Source organism: Podarcis filfolensis (genome assembly GCF_964270895.1).
Source record: "Podarcis filfolensis genome assembly, chromosome: 5".
Taxonomy (NCBI): Eukaryota; Metazoa; Chordata; class Lepidosauria; order Squamata; family Lacertidae; genus Podarcis; species Podarcis filfolensis.
The window spans coordinates 37,831,379-37,854,723 of NC_139608.1; the positions used below are offsets into that span (position 1 = coordinate 37,831,379).

The 23,345-nt window shown below is 40.4% G+C and overlaps 1 protein-coding gene across 2 annotated transcripts; it reads right to left on the reverse strand.

The window, feature by feature from the left end:
• Positions 1-425: 425 nt before the first annotated feature.
• Positions 426-21,439, reverse strand: UBE2G2 (ubiquitin conjugating enzyme E2 G2). Of its 2 annotated transcripts, XM_083615045.1 has the most exons (7): positions 21,387-21,439; positions 20,334-20,513; positions 16,188-16,223; positions 16,059-16,104; positions 6,723-6,841; positions 3,739-3,879; positions 426-2,481 (listed from the first exon to the last, which is right to left on the reverse strand). In XM_083615045.1, exons 2-7 carry the CDS (start codon positions 20,374-20,376, stop codon positions 2,369-2,371), a joined length of 498 nt encoding a protein of 165 aa, XP_083471171.1. In that variant the 5' UTR covers positions 20,377-20,513; positions 21,387-21,439; the 3' UTR covers positions 426-2,368. The 2 variants fall into 2 exon arrangements, with proteins under 2 accessions (XP_083471171.1, XP_083471172.1); XM_083615046.1 differs by lacking the exons at positions 16,059-16,104; positions 16,188-16,223; positions 21,387-21,439 and having other exon boundaries at positions 20,334-20,410.
• Between the last annotated feature and the right edge of the window lie 1,906 nt (positions 21,440-23,345).

Below are 23,345 nucleotides of genomic sequence, written 5' to 3' on the forward strand. Positions count from 1 at the left end.
GAGCCAGATGTTCCCCACCCTTGTGGTAGACAGTTAACCCCCCTGCCTGTAAACACTTGCCCATCAAATCCCAGATGAAATAGAAGATTGCTGAGGTTCTTTCTTTACAAACTGGTATGTATCTGCCCTGCTGTTTCAAGGTAAATGTGCTTCAGTGAGGGTGGGTCACACGTGGAGCAAAAAAATACACTGTTATTTCTCTTGCTGGTTTGAGCCCACCCAAGGACTGTGGGCAGCATCCCTGCATTGCAGGGGGTTGGACTAGATGACCCTGGGTGTCCCTTCCAATTCTACAATTCATTTTCTACAATCTGAAAGACCCCCACATTCTCTCATGGTGGCACTGAATCTGAGGTAAATACACTCTCTTCCACATGCAGTATGTGTTAAAGTAGGACATCTCCCAAAAACAGCAGTACAAGTGATTTTGTACTTTAAGGAAAATATGCATTTATTTTCATTGACAATATTTGTGTCCAATATAAAACAATGTGTTTAAATACACTTGAATACTGTGTAAGAGCAGGACAGCTTTCCCATATGCCTTAATCACAATTAAACAAAGAGCACCTTCTTTCCATGCTGCTGTCTTGTTGGACTCGTCAAGCTAAATTACAACTTGTAGAATAAATAAACACCTCCCGTTTGCCATGAAAACCACCACTTGTAGATGTTGTTTTGGAAAAATACTACTACTTTCACCCTCCCCTAATCCATGCCCAAAGTATCATCTCTTTCTCAAAACCCTTTAAAGTAGAAAGGTCTTCTAATTCAGGAACAACTCCCACAGAAAATCACTCTCATAAGGTCAGGGCTTCATGCTGCTAAAAAAATGCCTAGATTCAGCTTCCGCTGTGGATCAATCAAATTATGAGAGCTATTTTTCCTGGAAATTATGCCACTGTAAAAAAAAATATGAAATTGAATTTCAATGCATGAAATTTCAGAGAATGATAATTCCTCTCAATCAGAAATTGATTAAATTGTAAACAGTATAAAAGTAATTAAAATGCAAGCTTAAGCAAGAGATATTAATAGTATTTCTTGCCATGTAACTTTAAATTTGGCATTCTAAAGTAGTACAGATGTAGTAAGAAATGGTTGTCAACTGCTATATAACCTGGCTTTGAAATACACATCAAGAACCTGTTTACTGCTCAGTTGTTCCCAGCCAGTAAGAAAGTAAAGCAATAACTTTTATTCTCCTGGTACTAGACTAAGAAACTAGAGGATGTCTAGTACTACTTAGTCTAGTGTTTCCAAGATAAAGATTCCCTCCCACAGCACACTCAGGAAAATAAAAGAGTAACTGAAGTTGAATACCATCAAGTCCTGCTAATCCAAATAATATTCACACTTGATTTTGTTCTCCAGATTTCTATTAGGAATACAGTTTGGGTGACATTAGATTCAAGACAGACTCTTTGTATTAGGTTTAAGTGTTGTCAGCTGAGGACTGAAGATTAACTTTGGAAAGACTGCTCTGCTGCAATACAAGGTATATCTCTTATGAGTAGAGATAGCTGTTAAAGAAAACCAATACATTTTAGAAATGAGGATTATTTATGAAACTTTCTGGAGTTGTACCAAGTTCAAATAATGTCTCAAGAGGAACTCAGTAGTGCTTGAAGGCTTTCAAAAGTAGCAACATGAAGGCTTACATTTGGGAAGGTTAACTGCTGTACCTGGAAGCAAGACACTGATTACATTGGCCACTTCTTCTCCGATTTACCTCAATTAGATACAGTAATTCACTTGCTCTCAAAATACTCTTGCCCAGCAGCTTAACTATGTTCTCATTTGACTTCAGGTGTGGTTGCTTTGTGGTCTTAAGGAGGAGAGAATCTGAGGCCTTCAAAAGTTACATCCAGTTATGAAGTAAGACATCCTTAGAACAGCATTTCTCCATTTCCAGACAAGGGAGTCCAATGGTGTTTCAGCAGCTTTCCATGGTTCTGGGCAGTTATTAATTCATAGATCTTCTCAACCCCATTACCAGAAAGTGCACAGTACTGCACTGAAAAGGGTTAGGAAAATATAAATATAACTGAAGAGACACAGACACTATGCAATGCTCCCATGCTTTCACTAGTGCAAAGAAACCACAGCACTATGCAACTTTTCTCCTATGACTAAATCCACTTGTATCGCAGCTACTTACATGTCTTATGTGGAGGGAGATCCCTCGCCCTCAGAAGAGTAAAGAGAAAGGGAAGAGAGGGGGGAGAGAGGATGTGTGTGTTATTAAGACATCCAGTCAACAATTTTGCAAGATTTGCTTTTTCCTATCAACACGGAGTACTGCCATCTGTCTGTCTGATAAAAGATCAAATACTATGATTGTCAAATGTCTGTTCCTTCCTTTTTTTTAAAGCCCAAGTGATTTCTGGACTATTTGCTTGGCTATTTTGTTAAACTGCTCTCTGTCTTCCCGCCACATTTTAGAAGCATCCACGTTGGCTCCACTCTCATCATTCGGTTCTGAAAAAGGGAATAAAAGAAAAATTGGGTTTAGCATTACATCTGAATGCACCCTAAGACTCTGACTGGTTCTCTGCCTCTTCAGTTTCATCCCCTACTGCTTCCAAGGACTGCTGCCACCCTAGACCACCTTGCAGAACTGCAAGATAAACAATGTACTGGACTCTATACATGGATTACGGACCCAACCAATATTTTAATGGGGCTACTAAGTATTTACACTATACCACAACTGCACGTGCACAGTGTTAAAGAAAGGGAGTCACAGAATTTGAGGCATCAACAGCTACAGAAAACTGCCAGTACGTATAGGGACTGAAAACAACTCCAGGATTGTAGGTTAGGTGGTGAAGCTGGCTCACTGAACAATTTAGTTTGGCAACCCACATTTGACGGTCTGAGCTACTCCATCTTCATTTAAATTGGACCTATAAGTTTGATTTTGAATTGGTATTTGGTTGTTGTTGTTAAATTTGTAGCTGTTTTGACAGTAAATTAGTAGAATGGTGGTTTCTTAATTAAAGCAAATCTCACAATTCCTTGAGATTTACTTAAGCCAAAGTTTATATACATAAGCACATACCATTCATGTCTGCAGGGGCTTACAGAAATAAGACCTCAAATAATGACTATTTCAATGCCAGAATGAGTAGTATTTTTCACCCTTGTCGTCTGAACATACTGTAGTTCATCACCTTGTCTTGCACTTTGCCATAGAGGGAGAGTAACAACTTTCTCCTATTTAGGTAAACAATGAACTATTTGAACATAGGAATTTCAACTCATCCTAAGGAGCCCTTGCTGGATCAGGCCAAAGGCCAATCTAGTCTAGCACTCTGTTCTTGCGTGGAGATACTGAGCACAACAGCTGTGAATCCCAGATACTGGCATTCAGAGGCATATTGTCTTTAACAGTGTAGGTACAACATAGTCATTGTGGCTAGTAGCCAGTGACAGCCTTATTCTCCAGTCTTCAAAAGTAGCAACATAAAGGCTTACATTTGGGAAGGTGGACTGCTTTACCTGGAAGCAAGACATTGATTAAATTGGTCACTTCTTCTCTTCGTAGACACAATTTATCTTAAAGAAAAGCCAATGCCAAATCTAAGGGAACAGTAGACTACATAAAAGAGAACCATAGCTAAACAGCTTCTAAGGTGGCTGCTGAAACTCTTGTTATTTTAGCAGCCCGTTAATTGGTTGCTGCTTGAACAGCTTTCCTAGCTTAGTGTTTGGAGATGAACTGCTGTTTCATACCTGCCAGCATGCTGACCACTGACAAGAGGATCTTCTCCACGCTCTGTACTGGGCTCCATCGTTCTGCGCTGCTCTCATAGCCCATGGGATCATCCCCAGGAGCATGAAGAATAGAAATACAAACTCTCCCATCTGGATAAACTGTGGAGAAGAAAAGTATTTTGTTCTTTAGCCTCCTCTACACAACAGTCATTTAAGAAAAACAGAAAGAAAGTGGAAGAATCTAGGAGGCAACAGTATACTTTTTGCAACTACAGAGCTAATGTTCTTAAAACACATCTTTCTAGATAAAAAGGAGGGGTCAATAGATCAATTTCTGAGGGATTCCAAATTCTCCAGTGTAATATGTTTCCCCACATGCTTTCTGTCCAAACACTGTCCATCGTTTATGCATTTTAGGCTACAATCCTAATCCTTTTACCTGGGAATAAATATCATATAACACAATAGAATTTACTTAGGTGTGCATAGGATTACACTGACATTAGTTCTTATTTTAAGGTGTCTTAAAATAGAAGGACAAGTTCCCCCTCCCCAAAATACTCCCGTAACAAGTAGGTCTACAGCCTAAAAGATGCTAGATTTTTAAAGTCAACAAACCTTTGGTGCACTTTTAACATTCTGCCTTGCACTAGTGTTTTGTGCCATTTTACTGTTTTTCACTTTGAATGAGATGGAGAAAGACCATGCTATAAATATAAATTGGTATTGCTCTTCTAACCGACTGACTGGGAGAGAGATTTGACTCTTCACTTTTCTCTCTCATGCCCCCCAGGGTTGTTCTTCCATTTGTCCAGCTACTCTCCACCCAAAATAACAGCAGAGTGAAACGGGTGGTAGAAAGCTGCCAGGCACATTTTCAAATCTCCCCTTCAGCTAATTTCTGTGCAAGTTTGAAACTTGTTAAGTGCTATATATAGGTTACTGTGTTTACTCCCTCATTACAGCCTTAGGGTAGGGAATGGTTGTTGTTGGTCTATCCATTGCTGAGGAAAAGGGAGAGAAGACTTTGATGGATCTCTATTCTGTAGAGGAGGAACTTGAATAGAAGAGGCAAAGATGATATGCTTTGAAAGTCCCAATAGTCAAACTTAGGGGAAATAATACATGAAAAGAGAGTTAATCACACAGAGCTGAATTCAACATCATGCTAATACAATTGTTCTGTTAGTGCAAGCATTTCTGCTTGCCAGATGGAACCATCTCCCCTCTCGTGCCCTGCTGCTGCTGCTTCTTTCTTCTTCTTTGGTGATCACTCACAGCCGAGTAAGATTGTCTTCCATGAACACGGTCTTAAGAGTGAGTCCATAAGTGACTGTGGAGGCCAATTCTGGATCCACATGTCCTTCTGCAGTGAGGACATAGGTTTCTGGGCAGGAGTTGATCAAGGTGAGGGTTTGCCAAATGTACCTTCCTCTTAGCACGTTTCTCCCTTTCGTCCTGAGTTTAAAGTCTTCAAAGTCCATGACACTTTTGGTAAAGGCAACTGGAGCACTTGCAGGCCAGTGTCTCCCAACTGTCGGTGTTTATACTACATTTTTTAAGATTTGCCTTGAGAGTCTTTAAACTTCTTTTGTTGACCACCGGCATTATGCTTTCCATTTTTTAAGACTAGTTGCTTTGGAAGATAAAAATCAGGCATCTAAATAACATGACAAGTCCAACGAAGTTGATGTTAAAGAATCACTGCTTTGACACTGGTGATCTTTGTTTCTTCCAGTACACTGGCATTAGTTCACCTGTCCCCCCAAGTGATATGTAAAAAATTTCAGAGAGAACCTTTGATGGAATCTTTCGAAGAGTGGCAATGGCCTTTACAAGTGGTCCATGTTTCACAAGCATACAGTAAGATTGGTAGTACAATAGTTTTGTAAACAAGCATTTTGGTTTCCCTGCTAACGTCCCGGTCCTCAAACACTCTGTGCTTCAATCCGGAGAAAGCTGCACTCGCAGAGCTCAGGCGATGCTGGATTTCAGCATCAATGTCGGCCCTTGTGGAAAGATAGTTGCCCAGGTAAGAGAACTGATCGACATTTTCCAACATTACACTGTTAACTCATGCTCTGCAGAGCTGATTTAGGAGGTGGAGGGGGGCAAAAAGCCCCATTGCACTAGTAGGACTCATTGCACAGATTTCCACCAGAACAACTATTTAATTGAATCTGGTCCATGCTTTTGGTGGGCATCATTGTTGTTCTTCTTCAGTTGCTACTTCATGGTACCTATCCATCTGCCTATAATGCTCCTAGAGAAGTATCCAGCTCTCCTGTTATTAAAGACATGGAATTCAGAAAGGCGGTCTCAACCCTGTGATTTTTTTCTTTTAATACAATGGGAATTATGCAGAGGCCAACTAGTTACTGTTATCAGTTGGGCAAACAAAGACAAAATATCACCAGAAATGGAGCTACTGAAGAGCTAAATTAATCTCATTGGTAAATCTATATGTCAAGTATTTGTAATCTCAGGCTGTAACTCAAACCTCTCCACTCCCCTACCAATAGGACTTTATGGACACAAGATGGATAGGGCAGAAGTTCAGATGGGGAAGCAAGGTTGCTGATCCTATCATGTGATGGCAGGGAGACCAGCTTAGGTTCCAACAGATCCCAGGCTAGCTCAGCCCTTCTATCTCCTCCATTCTATTTCAGGGCATTTTACATTACGAAATTACTGACATTAAGGGTATATGGTATACAGAAGATCACATCTTGTACTTTGCTTTATTTTGTACCACAATTCAAAGTGGCTTACGAGTAAAACATAGTTAAAAGGTGTTAACAAGTGACTAAGTACATGGTTCTCTAATTGTGTAATAATGAACAACAACAAAAATCAAAGGGTAGGTCCAGATAACACATAGTTCCTAGCTAAAGATAGCCGAAGTGTTTTAAGGGTCCATTAAGCTTTTTTTTAGATAGCTGGACTTGATGACATTCTTTACCCATGTAGAAACCATCAAGGCACCTGTTGGTAGAACTTACTGTTGGGATGAAACATCTCACATGTGAACCTCATCTTTGGAGGACTTAAAGGATAATCGAGAGGAAAACTCAGAATAGCAGGGAAAACGCCATACTCAAAGCATGTGTCTTCTGGGCCCCTGAAACAAAAGAAACATTATTTTTTTTTGAAAGACTCAGAGTACTTTAATTTTTCTCTTGAAAAAAGACACAAAAATATGGAACGCTTCACGAATTTGCGTGTCATCCTTGCGCAGGGGCCATGCTAATCTTCTCTGTATCGTTCCAATTTTAGTATATGTGCTGCCGAAGCAAAATAAACATTACATCTATGCAGCATGGAAACAGTTGGCACCAGTGGCGTAGCGTGGGGGGTGCAGGGGGGGCCGGCCGCACTGGGCGCAACATCTGGGGGTTAGGTTAGGGGGCGCAAATCCACGGGTTAGGGGGCGCAAATCCACTGGTTAGGGGGCGCAAATTACTTGCCTTGCCCTGGGTGCTGACAACCCATGCTACGCCACTGGTTGGCACCACTTTCAAACTAGTTCCAAAATATTAGCTACTAAAAATGAAAGTTGATGGTAATCAAGTATTTCAGCAGCACAAGGAAGTCTCTAGATTAGTAGATACATGCAATTATAACATGGAAGTAGTTTCCAGACTGTATGAAGTGAATAACTATAAACTATTTAGGAGCGTATTCTCCATTTCAAACAGATCAATCTTCAAGAGGATATCCAAGATGTAATCCAGTAGAGATTTGGCAAGCACCCTTGCTGCTAACTTTCAGGGAGCTCTTGAATATCTTTTGTGCTGACAGACCCATTCAGTTGTTTAGATTTTGCCAAAATGAGCAAGTCAGTTTTACGATTATTGCATGTTGATTTTATGTGTATATATTGTAGTACACCACCTGGCTATTTTATGAGTGGATGGTTTATATATATTTTCCTAAACATAAATAAGTTGATGATAAACTATAATTGATGTTATAGTCATAGTGCTTTGATGCAGCTGTACATTTGGCACTGCCACAGATGACTTATTGAGTCAGCAATCATACTCAAGAACAAAGGCTAAAGAAGCAGGGGAAGCCTGTGCTGCAGGGATACCACCACTTGCTTCCTCCACAATAGACAATGGCCAGTTAACTAATGGCTGTTTAACCGTCATACATATTTGGAATCATTAAATGACCCCGGGAGAATAACTTGCATCATTTTGTATGCTATGGCAGTAGAGAAGTGGATCCAGCTAGTGGGCCAGATGGAGGAGACTCTTGAGAGTCCCACAGACTGCAAGAAGATCAAACCTCTCCATTCTTAAGGAAAACAGCCCTGAGTGCTCACTGGAAGGACAGATCCTGAAGCTGAGGCTCCAATACTTTGGCCACCTCTTGAGAAGAGAAGACTCCTTGGAAAAGACCCTGATGTTGGGAAAGATGGAGGGCACAAGGAGAAGAGGACGACAGAGGACGAGATGGTTGGACAGTGTTCTCGAAGCTACGAACATGAGTTTAACCAAACTGCGGGAGGCAGTGGAAGACAGGAGTGCCTGGCGTGCTCTGGTCCATGGGGTCACGAAGAGTCAACACGACTAAACAACAACAAGTGGGCCAGATCCTGAGTTCCCCCATTCTCAGGGCGTGCCCACATGACATTACTATGAGCCATTTTTTTTCTTTGTACTATGGCAAGCCACACTAGGAAGAAAAATCTGAAGTTTATCCCAGTGGGGTTTGAATTTACCACCAATCAGCTGTTCAGCAGTAATGGCAAGCCCTATTTGGCTGGGCTTACATTTTTCTTTCTAATGCAGCATCCAACTGTACATGGACAGCAGCATCTCCACCTGCCCCTCACCTAACTTCATATATAATTTGTGATTTAAAATAGCCTCAGTTTAAATCACTCCACCTGTTGGGGTCTTTACATACATAAGCTGTATACAGTTGTACTCCTGTTACTATAAATATGAAATAGGATTAACTCTCAGTAATTATTGTGTTTTGTTTTAAAGTTGTAACATCCAATATTGGAGGTCTGATTCCTAATACCAGGTTAAGAAAGTGATTTTTTTGTCAGCAGGGGGTGAGTGCCAAGTTATTCTCAACGGAAATGCATCACTAAATACTACAGCTAAGCTACTACTTGGCTCAACTTTCACTGCAAAAAGAAACCCTGTTTTCTCACCTAATAGTAAGGTTACAGCTTTTCTGACACACTATTCTTACACTTATACTTTTGCAACCAAGTGATCAGGCCCAAATTAGGCTCAATGCTATCACATGACATAGAGCAGCAAGCTCAGTTTCCAATGGATCATGGGCTGCCTCAGCCCTTCTCCCTCCCTAGAAAAGACCCATCTGGGGGCTTCCTGCTGGTCTCTGCAAGAGGCTATCAGAGACAACTCTGCCCAATCCACACAGCCCTACACTCGTCTGCTTGCCATTCTACAACTGGTGATTTGTCATAGCTAATTAACAGCATGCGAGCTTCCGTGCTGGATGGTAACCACTTCTACAGAAGCTGCTTCAGCATGGGCCACTATAGGTACTAAACTGGTCCTGTCTCTCCCACCACCTTGCTTGGAAACCACAGGTGACAAGAAATTCCATGCAAGCGAATGAGTGGGCTGGCAAAGGAGGGACAGGTCTCTTTAGCTGTTCTCAGCCTGTTTGTTAATTTTCTGAGCTTGTCACAGAAGACAAGAAGCTGGTCCCTCAGCTCCATATGTTAACTGCCAGCCCAATTTGTGGAAAGCACATTTACCCAACTTTCTGTGCCACTTAAACAAAATATTAGACAAGTAACTTTGGTGAGCTTATTTACAAGGCTATACTACACAGTGAAACCCAATGTGTACTGAAAAATTCATGCTGTTTTCTTAGAAGGAAGCCTTGATTATAAAGAGTTAACTTGTTCACATCCTCTCTAACCTAAAACAAGAAGCTGAAAGGGAGAGAAATCAAAGCTTGCACATTAAATTACTAGGAAGGTCACAATACTGCTTAATTACCAGGGTGTGTTTATTCAATTATGCTCAATCTGTCTCCAAGGCATGTTCCAGATTTTAGTGCCTGCACGTCAAGAGATATAGCCTACAGGTGCTTGATCTTGCTACTTTGAAGACACTATTATAATGCATGGACAAAAGTGTCAGAAACTGCCATTTGCAAGGCATTGTATAACCAATGTTTATTATTTCTATAATGGTCTGATGGAAAGATGTGCATGTTAGATTTTAACACAACAACTCAAGTAATAAAAGCCACTTCAGGATACGCAATTAGGATGTGCATGCTGGCCAGACTTCAGACTTTGAAGGTAAGTATACCCAAGGTGCACACCCAGATTATAAATGGGGTTACATAAATACCAAGCACTGACCATAATTTTTGGCAAGCTAAATCATTCAAAGTGGAAGCTTCCACCTGTATGCCCATAGCTTTTCTAGACAATAATGAACATGTGTTTTTGAGCACTGCTCAACAACAACAACAAACATAGGGCTGAATTTCAGAATTAGAGTCCTCATAAGTAGTAAGTATTAGAAGTAGGAGTTTCAACCTTTGCTACCTCTCTATTGTTATTTTATTTCCCTCCTACAAATGCACAACCTGTGCCTCTCATTTTTTCTCAGTGTCACTTCTAGCATATTTCTTCTTGGGTCTAAACAGCTTCTCCTCCTCTAGAAAACAAAAACATCCCCCCTCCTTTTTTTCTTCAACAATCACCTTGGCAAAAAAAAATCTTGGAGCCATCATAGTCTAGCCAAGTAGAACTTCACTATTACCGGTACGCATTTCTCCTTCCAAAAACAGAACAGGTTCTTCTTTCCAATCTGTTCACCTAATATAGCTTAAGTGCATTGAGCAGAACCCCTTGGAGGGCCTTATTTCACCCTTTAATTTCTGTGCTTTTGTCGAAGACCACCCAGATAGTTTCATGCCTGAGCAAGGATTTGATGCTGGTTCTCACATTCAGATCCAACACTCAAGCAACAAGACTATACTAACTCTATCACTCTACCCACTTGTGATTCCTGGACTGGGATGGCCTTGCAACACTATTATATGCTCTGAGCACCCCTGAACAAAATTTATAGGCAATTTTGACAAGTGCTATGTTTAGATGTTTTATTTTAGAAGAACCTTTATCTGCTTACAAGAACAGTGTTTTTTGATCCTCAATCACCTGAAGTTTCCTCTATGCTTCCCTTGGTCTGGTCAGGATGCAATCCCATACTTTGCCTGGGGGAAAACCACTGATCTCGGTGGAACTTACTTCTGAACAGATATATATATATATAGAGAGAGAGAGAGAGAGGGGGGGGGGTTCCTCTGTTTATAATGAGATATATGTTGCTCACTCTGGATTGTATCCAAGTCATGCCAACTAAGGTCCACTGATTTAAATGGGTCTATTCGGTGTATGACTGTTGGATACAACCCTTAAGCCCTAGCAGAAAGCATTTCTGCTGTACTGTGAATGTCCAAAGAGACAACAGCATGGATGTAGTAGGTGTTAGAAATTGCAAATGTAAGCCTTATGTATATGAATGGGTCAGGAACCTCTGCTATTATAGGCAAACTAGAGGTGTCAGGTACCTTAACCTCTTAAAGGAACCATAATCTATGTTATTAAGAATGAAAATTGATGAACGCTCTATTCACTGAAGTAGAAGATATTTGGCATGCATTCCAAGTTACAACAAAAGAAGAAGTCTAAATCATAGTGATAATAAATTATTTATATAAAAAGTAACAGCTTTGTAACTTTGTTTTTATACTTTTGATTTAGCTCCAATTTATTTTTTATCTTTCTTCACTGCTTTTATTTTGCTTGTAATATACCCTGAGTATTTGTTAAACAGTTAGGGTATAATACTGGAATTAAATAAGGTTGTGCCAGTTATTTCACTATTCCTATGCGCGTGTAGCAGAAAAAATTATTTCAGCTTCCCAGGTGCTGGGAGCAAGTTCTAAGTTAGAACTTTTCCAGTACTCTGACTCCATATTAGGTAGTACAGAACTATCAAAGCAACATTCTGAACCAACATTCCCCACGTGGAAATTGCCTCTGTCACCATAGTAGGGAGAAATGATATAGCTTCCACCATAAAAGCAAAATACATGCTTAATGTCTCCTATTATGGAATTGTAGGATGCAACTAGGTATTTTTTAAAAAAAATATCATTTGCATATTTAGACTAGAACCAAATGGATGTTTTTTGGTCCTAGAATAACAAATTATTTTCCTGGGCAGTTGATCTTTCTGGATCAAAGTTGATCATTACCTTTTATTTGTAAGGCAACTATCATTTCCCAGTCTAAGCTATTTCTTTGATATTAAACAAGAAAAGCTACTCACTTCTGGGAGAAGAGAAATAGCATGCCTCCTTTCTTTGCCTAGCATTATGGGAACTAGCGGGAACATACCAATACTTTAAATCCAACTCTTCATGACCCCATGGACCAGAGCACTACATTACAAATAAGCATTACAAATAAGTAGTAGTAATAAAAACAAAAACCTTGGATCAGCCATTAGACAGACAACTTTCAGATGCCTAGATCTATAGCACATCATAAATTCACTACTTAATGATAAACCTGTACAGAAAAGTTATTCCTAGTCTAAGCATGGTTCCCACTAGGCTTCCTTGCTACATTTTAAATGTGATAATAAATAAGTCTAGGTAGTTTTACTGCTACAATTTCTAAGGGGTTAAACGTTAATACTTCCTCCACCCTACCCCCATAAACTTTAAAATAGCGACACTGAGCAAGTAGTCACTTGTTACAGACTGTATATCACTCTTCCAGCTCTCAGTACATAATGGTTGCTGATAATTAGGTGCAATACAGTAATATAAACTATAGCGCAGAAAAGTACAAACAGAAAGATCAAGGGGCTGAAGCAACTTCCCTAGGAGGAAAGGTTACAATGTATGGGGCTTTTTAGTTTATAAAAAGGTGAATGGAGGGACGACCTGATGGAACTGTATAAAATGATGCCTGGGTGGTGAGAATTTTTTTCTTCCTCTCCCATAATTCTAGAAGCCAGAGTCATTCAAAAAAAGCTAAACGTTGGAAAATTCAAGAGTGACAAAAGGAAGTACAGTGGTACCTCGGAAGTTGAACAGAATCCGTTCTGGAAGTCCGTTTGACTTCCAAAACATTTGGAAACCAAGGCACGGCTTCTGATTGGCTGCAGGAAGCTCCTGCAACCAATTAGAAGCCGTGTTGGATGTTTGGGTTCCAAAGAACATTCACAAACTGGAACACTCACTTCCGGGTTTGCGGCGTTCGGAAGCCAAAACGTTTGACTCGCAAGGCGTTCAGGATTCAAGGTACGACTGTAGTTCTTCACACAACACATAGTTAAACTATTGAATTCGCAACAAGATGCAGTGATGACCACCAATGTGATTGGCTTTAAAGAGCGGATAGACAAATTCAATATGCTTTTAAATACTCATTCCTGGGAGTCCTGAGCAGGAGTCTCATGTATTGCTTATGGTTTTCCCATAGGCATCTGGTTAACAGAGTGCTGGACTTGAGGGGTCCTAGCAGGGCTCTTATTTCTTGAAACACCATTCACATGTAGCTCAAGATATAAGAAAAACTTGGAAGTTTTCAAAAGTTAGTGGTGTCTTGAGTTTCAGTGACACATGACATAAAAATATTATGACAAACAGCCATAAATTTACATGTATCTTAGAGCATAAGCAAAAACATTATAACAGTAACATACAATTACAGAAAATAAAAGGGTAGAAAACCTTCACATAAACATATGGAACAAAAGAACAAACACTTATGGGAGGTCAGTTAATGCTATAATAATTGTTTTTAAGCACATTTGTGTGTGTTTTTTCCATTTTTTATGAAAGCAGCTGCAATCCCTGCTCCCAAAATCTTACAATGCACAAAGGGGAATTCCACAATGAAGTAAACATTTACACTAAACTGAAATATAATTACATTTCTAGACAGCTTTTTGAAATATTGGCTTAAATTTGTACTTGTTATTTTTAAGAGCAGCCTTTAGGCTAGCCAAGTTCTAACAATGAATACTTTTGTATCATTTTAGTGGGGTAAACTGTTGTGATAATGAGCACTAACAGTTTTCAAATGCCATCCGTTTTGAAGTTAATAAAGCTAAGTGAGAATAGCCTGATAAGAGAGAGAAAATACATTAATCTCACATATCAAGTTAATTGATTTACGCAACACGGCACTCACACGGTATGAAGCTGGAAGTCTTTATGTATTCCCATTATCTAACACTGCCTATTTGCACTTTTGATGTGACAAGATCAAAGGTGAGCATTTATTTGCTTTAGAAATTGTGCACAAGATCACAGCACTTGTTTTCAGGCCCTAAAAACAAGCATAGTTTTACCAAAGTGGACATACTACTGGCCATGAGATGGACACAGCAAAACTAAATAAGATTTTTTTGCTAAAATCATTGGGTCTTGTTCCACGTAAGTGTATTAGGATCAGATGCCAACCAGTGTTTCTTTTCAGCTTTAGCCACACTGAAATTACTCAATTTATGATGTTTCAGCAATACTAGTTTTCATCATGAAATGCAAGGCTTGGTATTTCTGGTATGTTTGAATAGCAGTCATTCTCATCACCCTTCTAATCTCACTCCTGAAACTTCAGACTCTACACTTTGATATTCACATCTACATACAATTAAATTTTTCAGAAATCATGAAAGTATTACAGCTCTGTAGTTCTTCCAAACTGAGCCTCTAATACAGAGGCCCAAAGTAAATGAACAAAGATGCCTCATTATTATTAGCTTAATCTTTATTGGTGCCACTCATAAATTAGGCACTCTCATTATCAGTGCAGCCCTTGATTACACCTCCACCACAGTGGGAAGGGAAGATGCTGATACACAAATTCCTTGAAAAAATGTTCAAAGTACTCTTTCCATGTGTACATGTGTTACAAAATGAAAAATAACATTTGGTATTTAAGAGCTACAAAAACATGACCCCGCTGTATACTGGCCACACTTCCTTCCAAAGCACTGGTTTATTATAATCCAAAGTTTATTTTCTTGCAATTTGACTAGTAGCCTGATGCACAAAATCAGTGGCGTAGCGTGGGTTGTCAGCACCCGGGGCAAGGCAAGTAATTTGCGCCCCCTAACCCGTGGATTTGCGCCCCCTAACCCATGGATTTGCCCTAACCCCCAGATGTTGCGCCCGGTGCGGCCGGCCCCCCCTGCACCCCCCACGCTACGCCACTGCACAAAATTAAGCGTGTGTTTCTCTATTCTATCAGCTATGGCCACACAATCAAAACTTGCAGCAAACTTGTAACAGTTAGCTTATTACTTTAACACCCGCCTTTCTTATTAGAAAAAGCCTCCCAGATCAATGGTATACAGACTATTTTAATTTCTTCCAGTGTGTCTTAATGCATACTGTACTGCTACAATTTTCCAGAGCTATGATCCTATTTGAAATTTTATACAGCACATTGCCAAATAACACAGAAAGAGTGCACTTCAGAAGAGGAAAACCGGACTTCAGAGAAATTCCAGATCTTGAGACTTGTGTCATATTGTTTGTGTTCCCATTGTCTGTACTCTTCATTTCTGAAACATTCCCCTGACACTGGCAAGTTGAGTCATCTGCAAACTTCACAAGACAAACCCCAAAAGTTGGGGCTATGGTAAAGAAAGCCCAAGTCTTTCCAACAAGCCAAGGTCCCCTTTGAGTGAAAATGGGATGCACAAAGCCTTGTTAAGATAAACGTGGAAAATAACTCCCCTAAGGTTGGCTAGACCTCAACAATTTCACCGCCTGTTTCATCTCAATTAAAAAAAAAAACCTTGTAGGTGAGAGCACAATGCTGAAAAGTCTCTCTTGTTCCTATGTGGCTATGAATAAACTAGGTGAAATTCAAGACACTAACACTATTTCTCTTCTTCATTATCTGAGTCTGTCCCAGAAGGTGTGGTGGCATGCAAAACTCTTAAGTTCTTTCAGTACTAAAGGCCACATATGAATTCAACAAAAAGGAGAAGCCTGCTTGGTTGGCAAACATTGCTTTTTGTTTCATTTAAGACAAGAAAACGAGATTATTATTGAACTCGACAACTTGCCCTCTTTGCAAGTTGGCAAAGCTTTTATCTTTTCAGAACGTATTAAGAAGACTTGTGTTGGCAGGTGGATAAATGCAACCTGAACTGTTTCAGGGGAATCCCTAAACTTGATACTCCTTTTATTAAAAGATGCACATAGGATTACTTTTTGTTCTCTGAGGTCCACCAGCAAAATGTATGTAGATATAATTTTAAAAGAATAATAGCTTATAAACTTACATTATCAAAGCTTCCCATTCAAAGAAATTTTCTTCATTCATAGGCCCTATTTAAAGACAAAATGTATTATTTTATTTAAAGTTTTCTAATGTCAAGGTATACAGATATAAAATAAATAGGATTCCTTACCAGCTACTATGCCTTCTGGTGGATTCAAGGTCAACTCTAAAATTAAGAATAAATATTTTAAAGTATTTTTCCTCGTTTCATTAATTAATACCACAAAAACAATCTATATGGCCACAATAATTTCTGACAGCAATAACAGATAACTCAACACAGGGAAATGATTTAGAACAAGAGTAAACTTTATATCCTGCTATTTTGCTTGCTTGCTTGCTTGCTTGTTAGGGTAAGCACACTCACAAGGGAATAAGCCTCATCAAATACAACTGGACTTACTTCCAAGTAAACATGCATTATCTGTATTCATGGAAACCCAGTTCTCTCTTTAAAATGTTCACCCTCCACCACTGGAAGCAGTATGCCTCTGAATACCAGTTGCTGGAAACCACTGTTGCTGTCAGGCTTGGGTCCTGCTTGCATGCTTCCTAGATGCATCTGGTTGACTACTCTGAGAACAGGATACAGGACTGTGATGGCTGCCAATTAGTTTGCGGGCCCAATTCAAAGCGCTGGTTGTGACTTATAAAGCCTTAAATTGCTCAGGACTGCAAGAACAACCTCTCTCCATACCTGGACCCTGTGATCATCATAAGAGGCCCTTCTTCACATGACTCCTCCACAAGAGATCCAGATGTGGCACAAGAATGGGCCTTTTCTGCAGTGGCTCCCCAAGGAGGTTTGGCTGGTACCTTCATTATACGTTTAGGCACCAGGCAAAAATGTTCCTCTTTAAATAGGTCATTGACTGATTAGCATCTTATACCCTTTTAAATGTGTTTGGGGGAGGGGGTTATTAGTTTTTTGGGGGGTGTTGTTTTTATTAGTTGTTTTATGTTTTTATCTTGCATTTTTATGTTGTGAACTGCCCTGAGATCCATGGATGAAGGGCTGTATACAAATTTTAAAAATAAAAAATAAATAGACGGGCCACTGGTCTGATCCAGCAGGCTTTTCTTATATTCTTAAATCTAGTTCTCACTGCCACAGAGATGACTTGTTTTATATATAAAACAAGCTTGCATTCTATCATTTATATTGAGGCATGCAAAAGTATGTATATGAATACAGTCAGCAAGCAATAAGCATGCGATCTTACAGCTATTCAAGTTTTTATTTATTTTAGCAGATGGAATCTATTAGGCTTCCTGATTCCTAAACTGGAAAGAATTCCACATCATGTTCTATCAGTGCAAGCATTTCTGCTTGCCTGGTGGAACAATTTCCTCTCTCCTCCCCCATGCTCTGCTCTTGGGAGTTCTACTGACCACCCCTACAAGCTAATTTGGGGGCTGTGTGCAGGGCACCTTGGGGCTGACAAGGGCAAAAGCCCTGTTGTGCTAGCAGAGCCAGTTAGCTGAATCTGACCCACAGTGTTCATTAACAAATGCAGACTCCAGCATTCCAAAACCTAGGACCCTGCAGAGGTGTTTTGGACTGCAACTCACATTAGCCACAGGATGAGGAAGGCTGGCATATTCTTACCACTTTTCTAGTTGTTTACAACAATAAGATCTAGAATGTGAGATGAGGGCAGGAGAAGAGGACAGGAGAAGTCGAGTGAAAAGAGGAGTTATTGCTCTCTCTAGTGGAGAAGATGCAAATATCAGCATCAAATGATTGTTTTAAAAAAAGTGGTTCTCAAACTCCCCCCACCATGGACTACTTGAAGATTGCTGAGGGTCTTGGCAGACTACTTAATGATTTTTCTGCCTATGGAAGCAATTATCTTTTTTTTTTTTGAATTTTTTATTTTCAATGCAGAATCATAACAAAAATTACAAACATTGAATCCAAAATAATACTATACAAACAAAAAAACCCAGAACATACCAAAAAAAAAAACAGAAAAGAAAAGGGGAAAAAAAACAAAGGAAACAAAACTAAACTAAACAAAAACGAAAAAGCACACATCTACAGAAAAAAACCATATCATTACGTACATAAACACAAATTGACTTCCTTCCTTTGTTCTAAGACCTCAAAAAATTTACTCTTACTATATTGTTGTGTCTAATTAGATTACTTCCACCTTTGTACTTTTTTTTTACACCATTTTTCTTTTTCTTTACCCTGTAAAGCATCATTCATTACATACCAATATACTTACTCCAGAACAATGTTTTTTCATATACTCTTTAGCACAACCCCATTTTTTAAATAATTTCTGGTCCGATTGTCCCCTTATGTAAGCTGTGGGTCTTGCCAGATTTATGCATTCACAAAATTTAATTTGCCAATTTCGAAGCAATTATCATGTGCTCTGGTAGATGTTGTATGATTTTTTAATTGTATTATTGTTGTTCCCTTTATTTCATATCTATTTTATTATATTTACTCCATAGAATTCAAACTGTAATGCAATAAAATGTAAGACATAACATAATCTATTAAAATACAATTAAAAATCATAGAATCATATGAATTTTTAATGTTTTTTTCCAGGAAAAATGAATTTCATTTGCAAATTACCCTAACTTGCATTGGAAAGCTAACTGATGCCCTAGAGAGTGGTCTTATTTAGCACATTTATTTTACTTGTATTTAGTAAACAAAGCTAAAAAAATGTATTGAAAAGTCCACCTTGCTTAATACTGTACTGCTTTTGCAATTGGCCTCTATTCACTGTTACTGTTAAACTTATGAAACAGAAAATTTTCTGTGGAAAATAAAGCACTGGAGAAATTTCCATCCCACATAAGGGAGCCATGTATTTGTTAATTTTTGTGTTTATATACTACCATTCAAAGTTAAACACATGAAAGTAGCTTTACCTTTATACCTAATGATATAAATTTGACAAGACTGCTATATTAACAGGATTTTTTCCCTAAGTCCAGCGCTTTCCCATAGGCTCTGCTGCAAGAAACACAAGAAACTGCCTTATGCAGAGTAAGATCATTGAGTAAGATCAATACTATTGAGCTCAATACTCAATGAGCAGCATCTTTCCAGAACTTAGAGCTGGAGCCTCTTTTAGTCCTACCTGGAAATGCCACGCACCTGGGGCAAATGTCAAACACTGGGATACATAGCTCACTGCAGCAACCGTAGCTGACAGCCCTGTTAAGGGTTTCTCATGATTAGCTAATATGGCACTAGGTTTGTCTACTGTAGACTTCCTAAGCAGTCTATATGAAAAATATTACCTTCTTTTTGGCATCATCATTCCAAGTTCTCTTACACACTGGTAACTGAATGACCAAACAAAACGCCTTCCACACAGCAAAAACTAACTCTCGTATTTCTGTTCAGGTTCTTAAATAGAACAGCACAGCAGAACCCTCTGTTTGGTGCTGTCTAATTCAGACACAAAAGAGAAGCAAGCGCTGAAGTCTCGGCTGCGTTGCTAACACTTCAGACGGTAGCGCTTATTACAATATGCCATTATGAAAATTTTGTTTTGTTTTTCAAATATAAACCACCGAAGGGACTTAGGAAATTGATATACCGCCTAAAGAAAACACCCCACACCTTTTGCACATAAAAAAAAAAACATGTCAAGAAGAATACTACTATATAGAGTGAACCAAGGCTTGGAGAACCCGTGGCCCTTTGGACAATGTTGGACTACAATTCATAGCTGTCAACGTTTCCCTTTTTTTAAGGGAAATTCCCTCATTCCGAATAGGATTCCTCGCAAGAAAAGGGGACAGTTGACAGCTATGCTACAATTCCCATTGACTATACTGGGCGGGCCTGATGACACTGGAGTCCCAATTACTTCTGGAGGGCCGCAGGCTCCCCACCCCTGAAGAGAAACTCTTCTCTCTCTACGCACCAGATTTCCACATACAGGGAACTGATGTGGGGGCTTAGGGGCAGTTCAGTCTCCAAAAGCCAAAGCCAATTTCACGGCCTCCGCTGGTGCGATCCAGCAAAAGGAGTTTCCCTTGCGCCTGGTGAATGTCTGCCCTGGCCCGGGGTGCCAGAGACTGGCGTGACTGGACGGAGGAGCTCGACGAGGAGTGAGGGGAGCAACGGCCAAGGGACTCGGAAGCATCGCTCCGAAGCCGGCCGGGACTGCCACCCCCCAGCCCCACCGCCACCCCCAGCAACGGAGCCCGGAGAAACGGCCGGTGCCGCCGCTTCGTAGCTCCCGCCTCTCCCTCAGAGACCCCGGGGGGGGCCTGCCCTCGCCTCCCCACTCACGTTTATACTCCGCCATCAGCCGCTTCAGCGCCGTGCCCGCCATAGCTCAGGCAGTGACGAGGGGAGTCGGATCCGGCGCCAGCTGTTGCGCCTCGGGTCACCGGAACCATCCGAGGAGCCACTTCCGGTTGACCTTTACCATAGAGAGGCCGCTCCCGGAGGAGGCTCTTCGTTCTCTCCCTAGAGGTAGATATAGGTAGAGGGAACCTCAAACGTTTTCCATCGACTTTTCTGACTTTATTTCATTCCTCGCTTCGGAGGGGAGCAGGAATAATGGTAATCGGTAAAGAAAGCCCGCAGTTCTCCTTAGGCGACGTTGGGAAGCGGGCCTCACAACCCAAATCAGTATAGATTTTCTAGCTTGGTTGCCACTCGTGGGGAAATGCGGCGTCTTTTCAGGGTTTTTGGCCAAAGTGCAACCCATCTGGTATGCAAGTCAACGGACCAAACGGAGCACGAGGGCTTCTGCGTGCAAGTGGGCGCTGGATCTGGCCTCGGAATGGAAGGAATCGTTTGTGTAGCCTGAGAGGTCGTGTTTTGCATAAGGTGATGAATGGAAAGCCAACCCAGTCTCGTTCCCTCCTCTGACAGCGAATTACGCTGAAGGGCTGTTAGAAGCCGCAATACTCCCATCTAAGACGTGGGCGATAGCAGCCCTGGGCTGCATTGCTACGAGTGATCACCAAAGATCTTGCTCAGCCTCAGTGCCAACCCCAACGTGCAGCGGGATGTGGAGTACATTACAGTACAGACCAAACAAAAAAAAAGATTCTTCCAGTAGGACCTTAAAGACCAACTAAGTTTGTTGTTGGTATGAATTTTCGTGTGCATGCACACTTCCGTCTAAATCGTTCTCAACCATAGGGCACTCCTGTGTTTGCACTGGCGGAGCTATTCGAGTTTAGAAAGAGCACAAACTCCTCTTTTTACTGCTTCCTTCTAAGAAGGCATGCTGGTGCCCCAGCGAGTGCTTGTTTCTACCCTGGTGGAGATTTTAACAAGATGAACACAGAAATTGTTCATGTCCACGATATGATATGCCATTTCCCATACCTTATCTCTGTGAGCAAACCTGTATGTCGTCACCCAGCTGAACTACTTTTGTGCGCATGCGTCAATCGAGCGGCTTCACCTCTGCACAACCTCCATCTCGCTCTGGGTGACGGCGCCGCAGAACTCGAGCTTCGGTCTCCCGTAACTTAAGAACTGTCATGTGCAATCGGAATTACTCGATCCTTAATTTCGCTTCCATTGTAATCTAGATGTATATAAAATAACTACTACTACTAAACTCCCGCCCATAATAACATTTATACTCGGCCCATTTGGCTTTGTTTTCCCCCAGCCAATAAGGGCGGTTTACAGCATATATAAAAACAGTAAAATATCAAGCATAAAAAACTTCCTGATACAGTTCTGCCTTCAGATGTCTTCTAAAAGTTGTGTAGTTCTTTATCTACACACTGTAAAGACAGGGAGAATCTGTGCTGTACTAGGAAACAGACTTTTGCTTCTTCACAAAATAGAAAGGGAATCGCCAAAGCGCTTGGAATCATTTAACTTTCTTTTACTCAGTACTTGTCAATTAAACATGCTGTCTTGAAACTGATTATGGGAAATGTGAAAAGTTTATAATTTATTTAGACCACTGTAAAGCAGATAAAAACATTAGCAAGATTTTAATCTCACTTGGAACAAATGCTATGGACAATATGGATAGACATAAAATATGGATTACAATATGCAGTTGAAAATGTTGACAATAGAACCTATTAGGGGGCACAAAGTAATCTCTTTACATGGATGTGCATTTGGTATGGTTATGAATTCATTTCTAAAATAAAAAATGATTAAAAAGAAAAGAAACAAATTATGGGAGTACCGTGGGATATTCTTATTAGTTTGGGTTCCATATCCTCACACTGCTCATACCGTTTTTTAAAGCGTTTAATTCATGTGGACATTTCAAATACCTGGTTAGAGACTTAGTAGTATGTACTTCATGATCTACACCATGGGTAAGCAAACTAAGGCCCGGGGGCTGGATCTGGCCCAATCGCCTTCCAAATCCAGCCCACAGACGGTCCGGGAATCAGTGTGTTTTTTACATGAGTAGAATGTGTCCTTTTATTTAAAATGCATCTCTGGGGTTTTTTGTGGGCCTGCCTGGTGTTTTTACATGAGTAGAATGTGTCCTATTATTTAAAATGCATCTCTGGGTTATTTGTGGGGCATAGGAATTTGTTATTTCCCACCCCGAAATATAGTCCGGCCCCCCACAAGGCCTGAGGGACAGTGGACTGGCCCCCTGCTGAAAAAGTTTGCTGACCCCTGATCTACACACAGCATTCATCCAGCCCTTCAAAGTGGTATTCATTGGACCAACTAGGGTCAGAAGTCATTTTGGGGCAAAACAAAAAGTGACTTACCTACAGGCAGTCATTCCTAAAAAGGTAGCTTCACCAGAGGCTGCAATATTTGGATGTTCCTCTGCTTCCCGAAGATATGCAGCAATTTTTATGCCATCACAGTTCAGTTAGTAGAGCATGAGACTCAATCACAGGGTCATAGGTTCCAAGACCTACGTTGGGCAAAAAGATTCCTGTATTGCAGGGGGTTGGGCTAGATGACCCTTGTGGTCCCTTTCTACTCTACAACTCTATTATTGTTGTATACGGACTCAATAATAACCTGATGCCGATGGTGTCAAACAGTTGAGGGACAAAGAATCTGCAGGACTCTCAACAACCCAAAGGTTTTGAAACAAAAGCTGCAGGTAACTAGACTTTTAGCAAGTAATGGCAACATCTCCATAGCTACAACCCCAAATAATGTCAAAGTGAAAGATTTAAGCATTGCCCACCATCAAGCTACAACTGCAAAAATGTGGCTTTGGCACACTACTGTGGTAAAGGCATATTGTGAGATATCCTTCCAACAACTCAAATTTTACACTAAAGCTAAATTACTCAAATGCGAAACTTTTTATGTGCAAGTTAAACAGAAGCAGCA

Excerpts from the sequence above, each read along its gene's own strand:
- UBE2G2 (XM_083615045.1), bottom strand. The coding sequence starts at position 20,376 with ATGGCGGGCACGGCGCTGAAGCGGCTGATGGCGGAGTATAAAC. Across the intron at positions 16,224-20,333 it reads GCTGATGGCGGAGTATAAAC|AGTTGACCTTGAATCCACCA; the intron begins GTGAGTGGGGAG and ends TCTTAATTTTAG. Across the intron at positions 16,105-16,187 it reads ACCAGAAGGCATAGTAGCTG|GGCCTATGAATGAAGAAAAT; the intron begins GTAAGGAATCCT and ends GTCTTTAAATAG.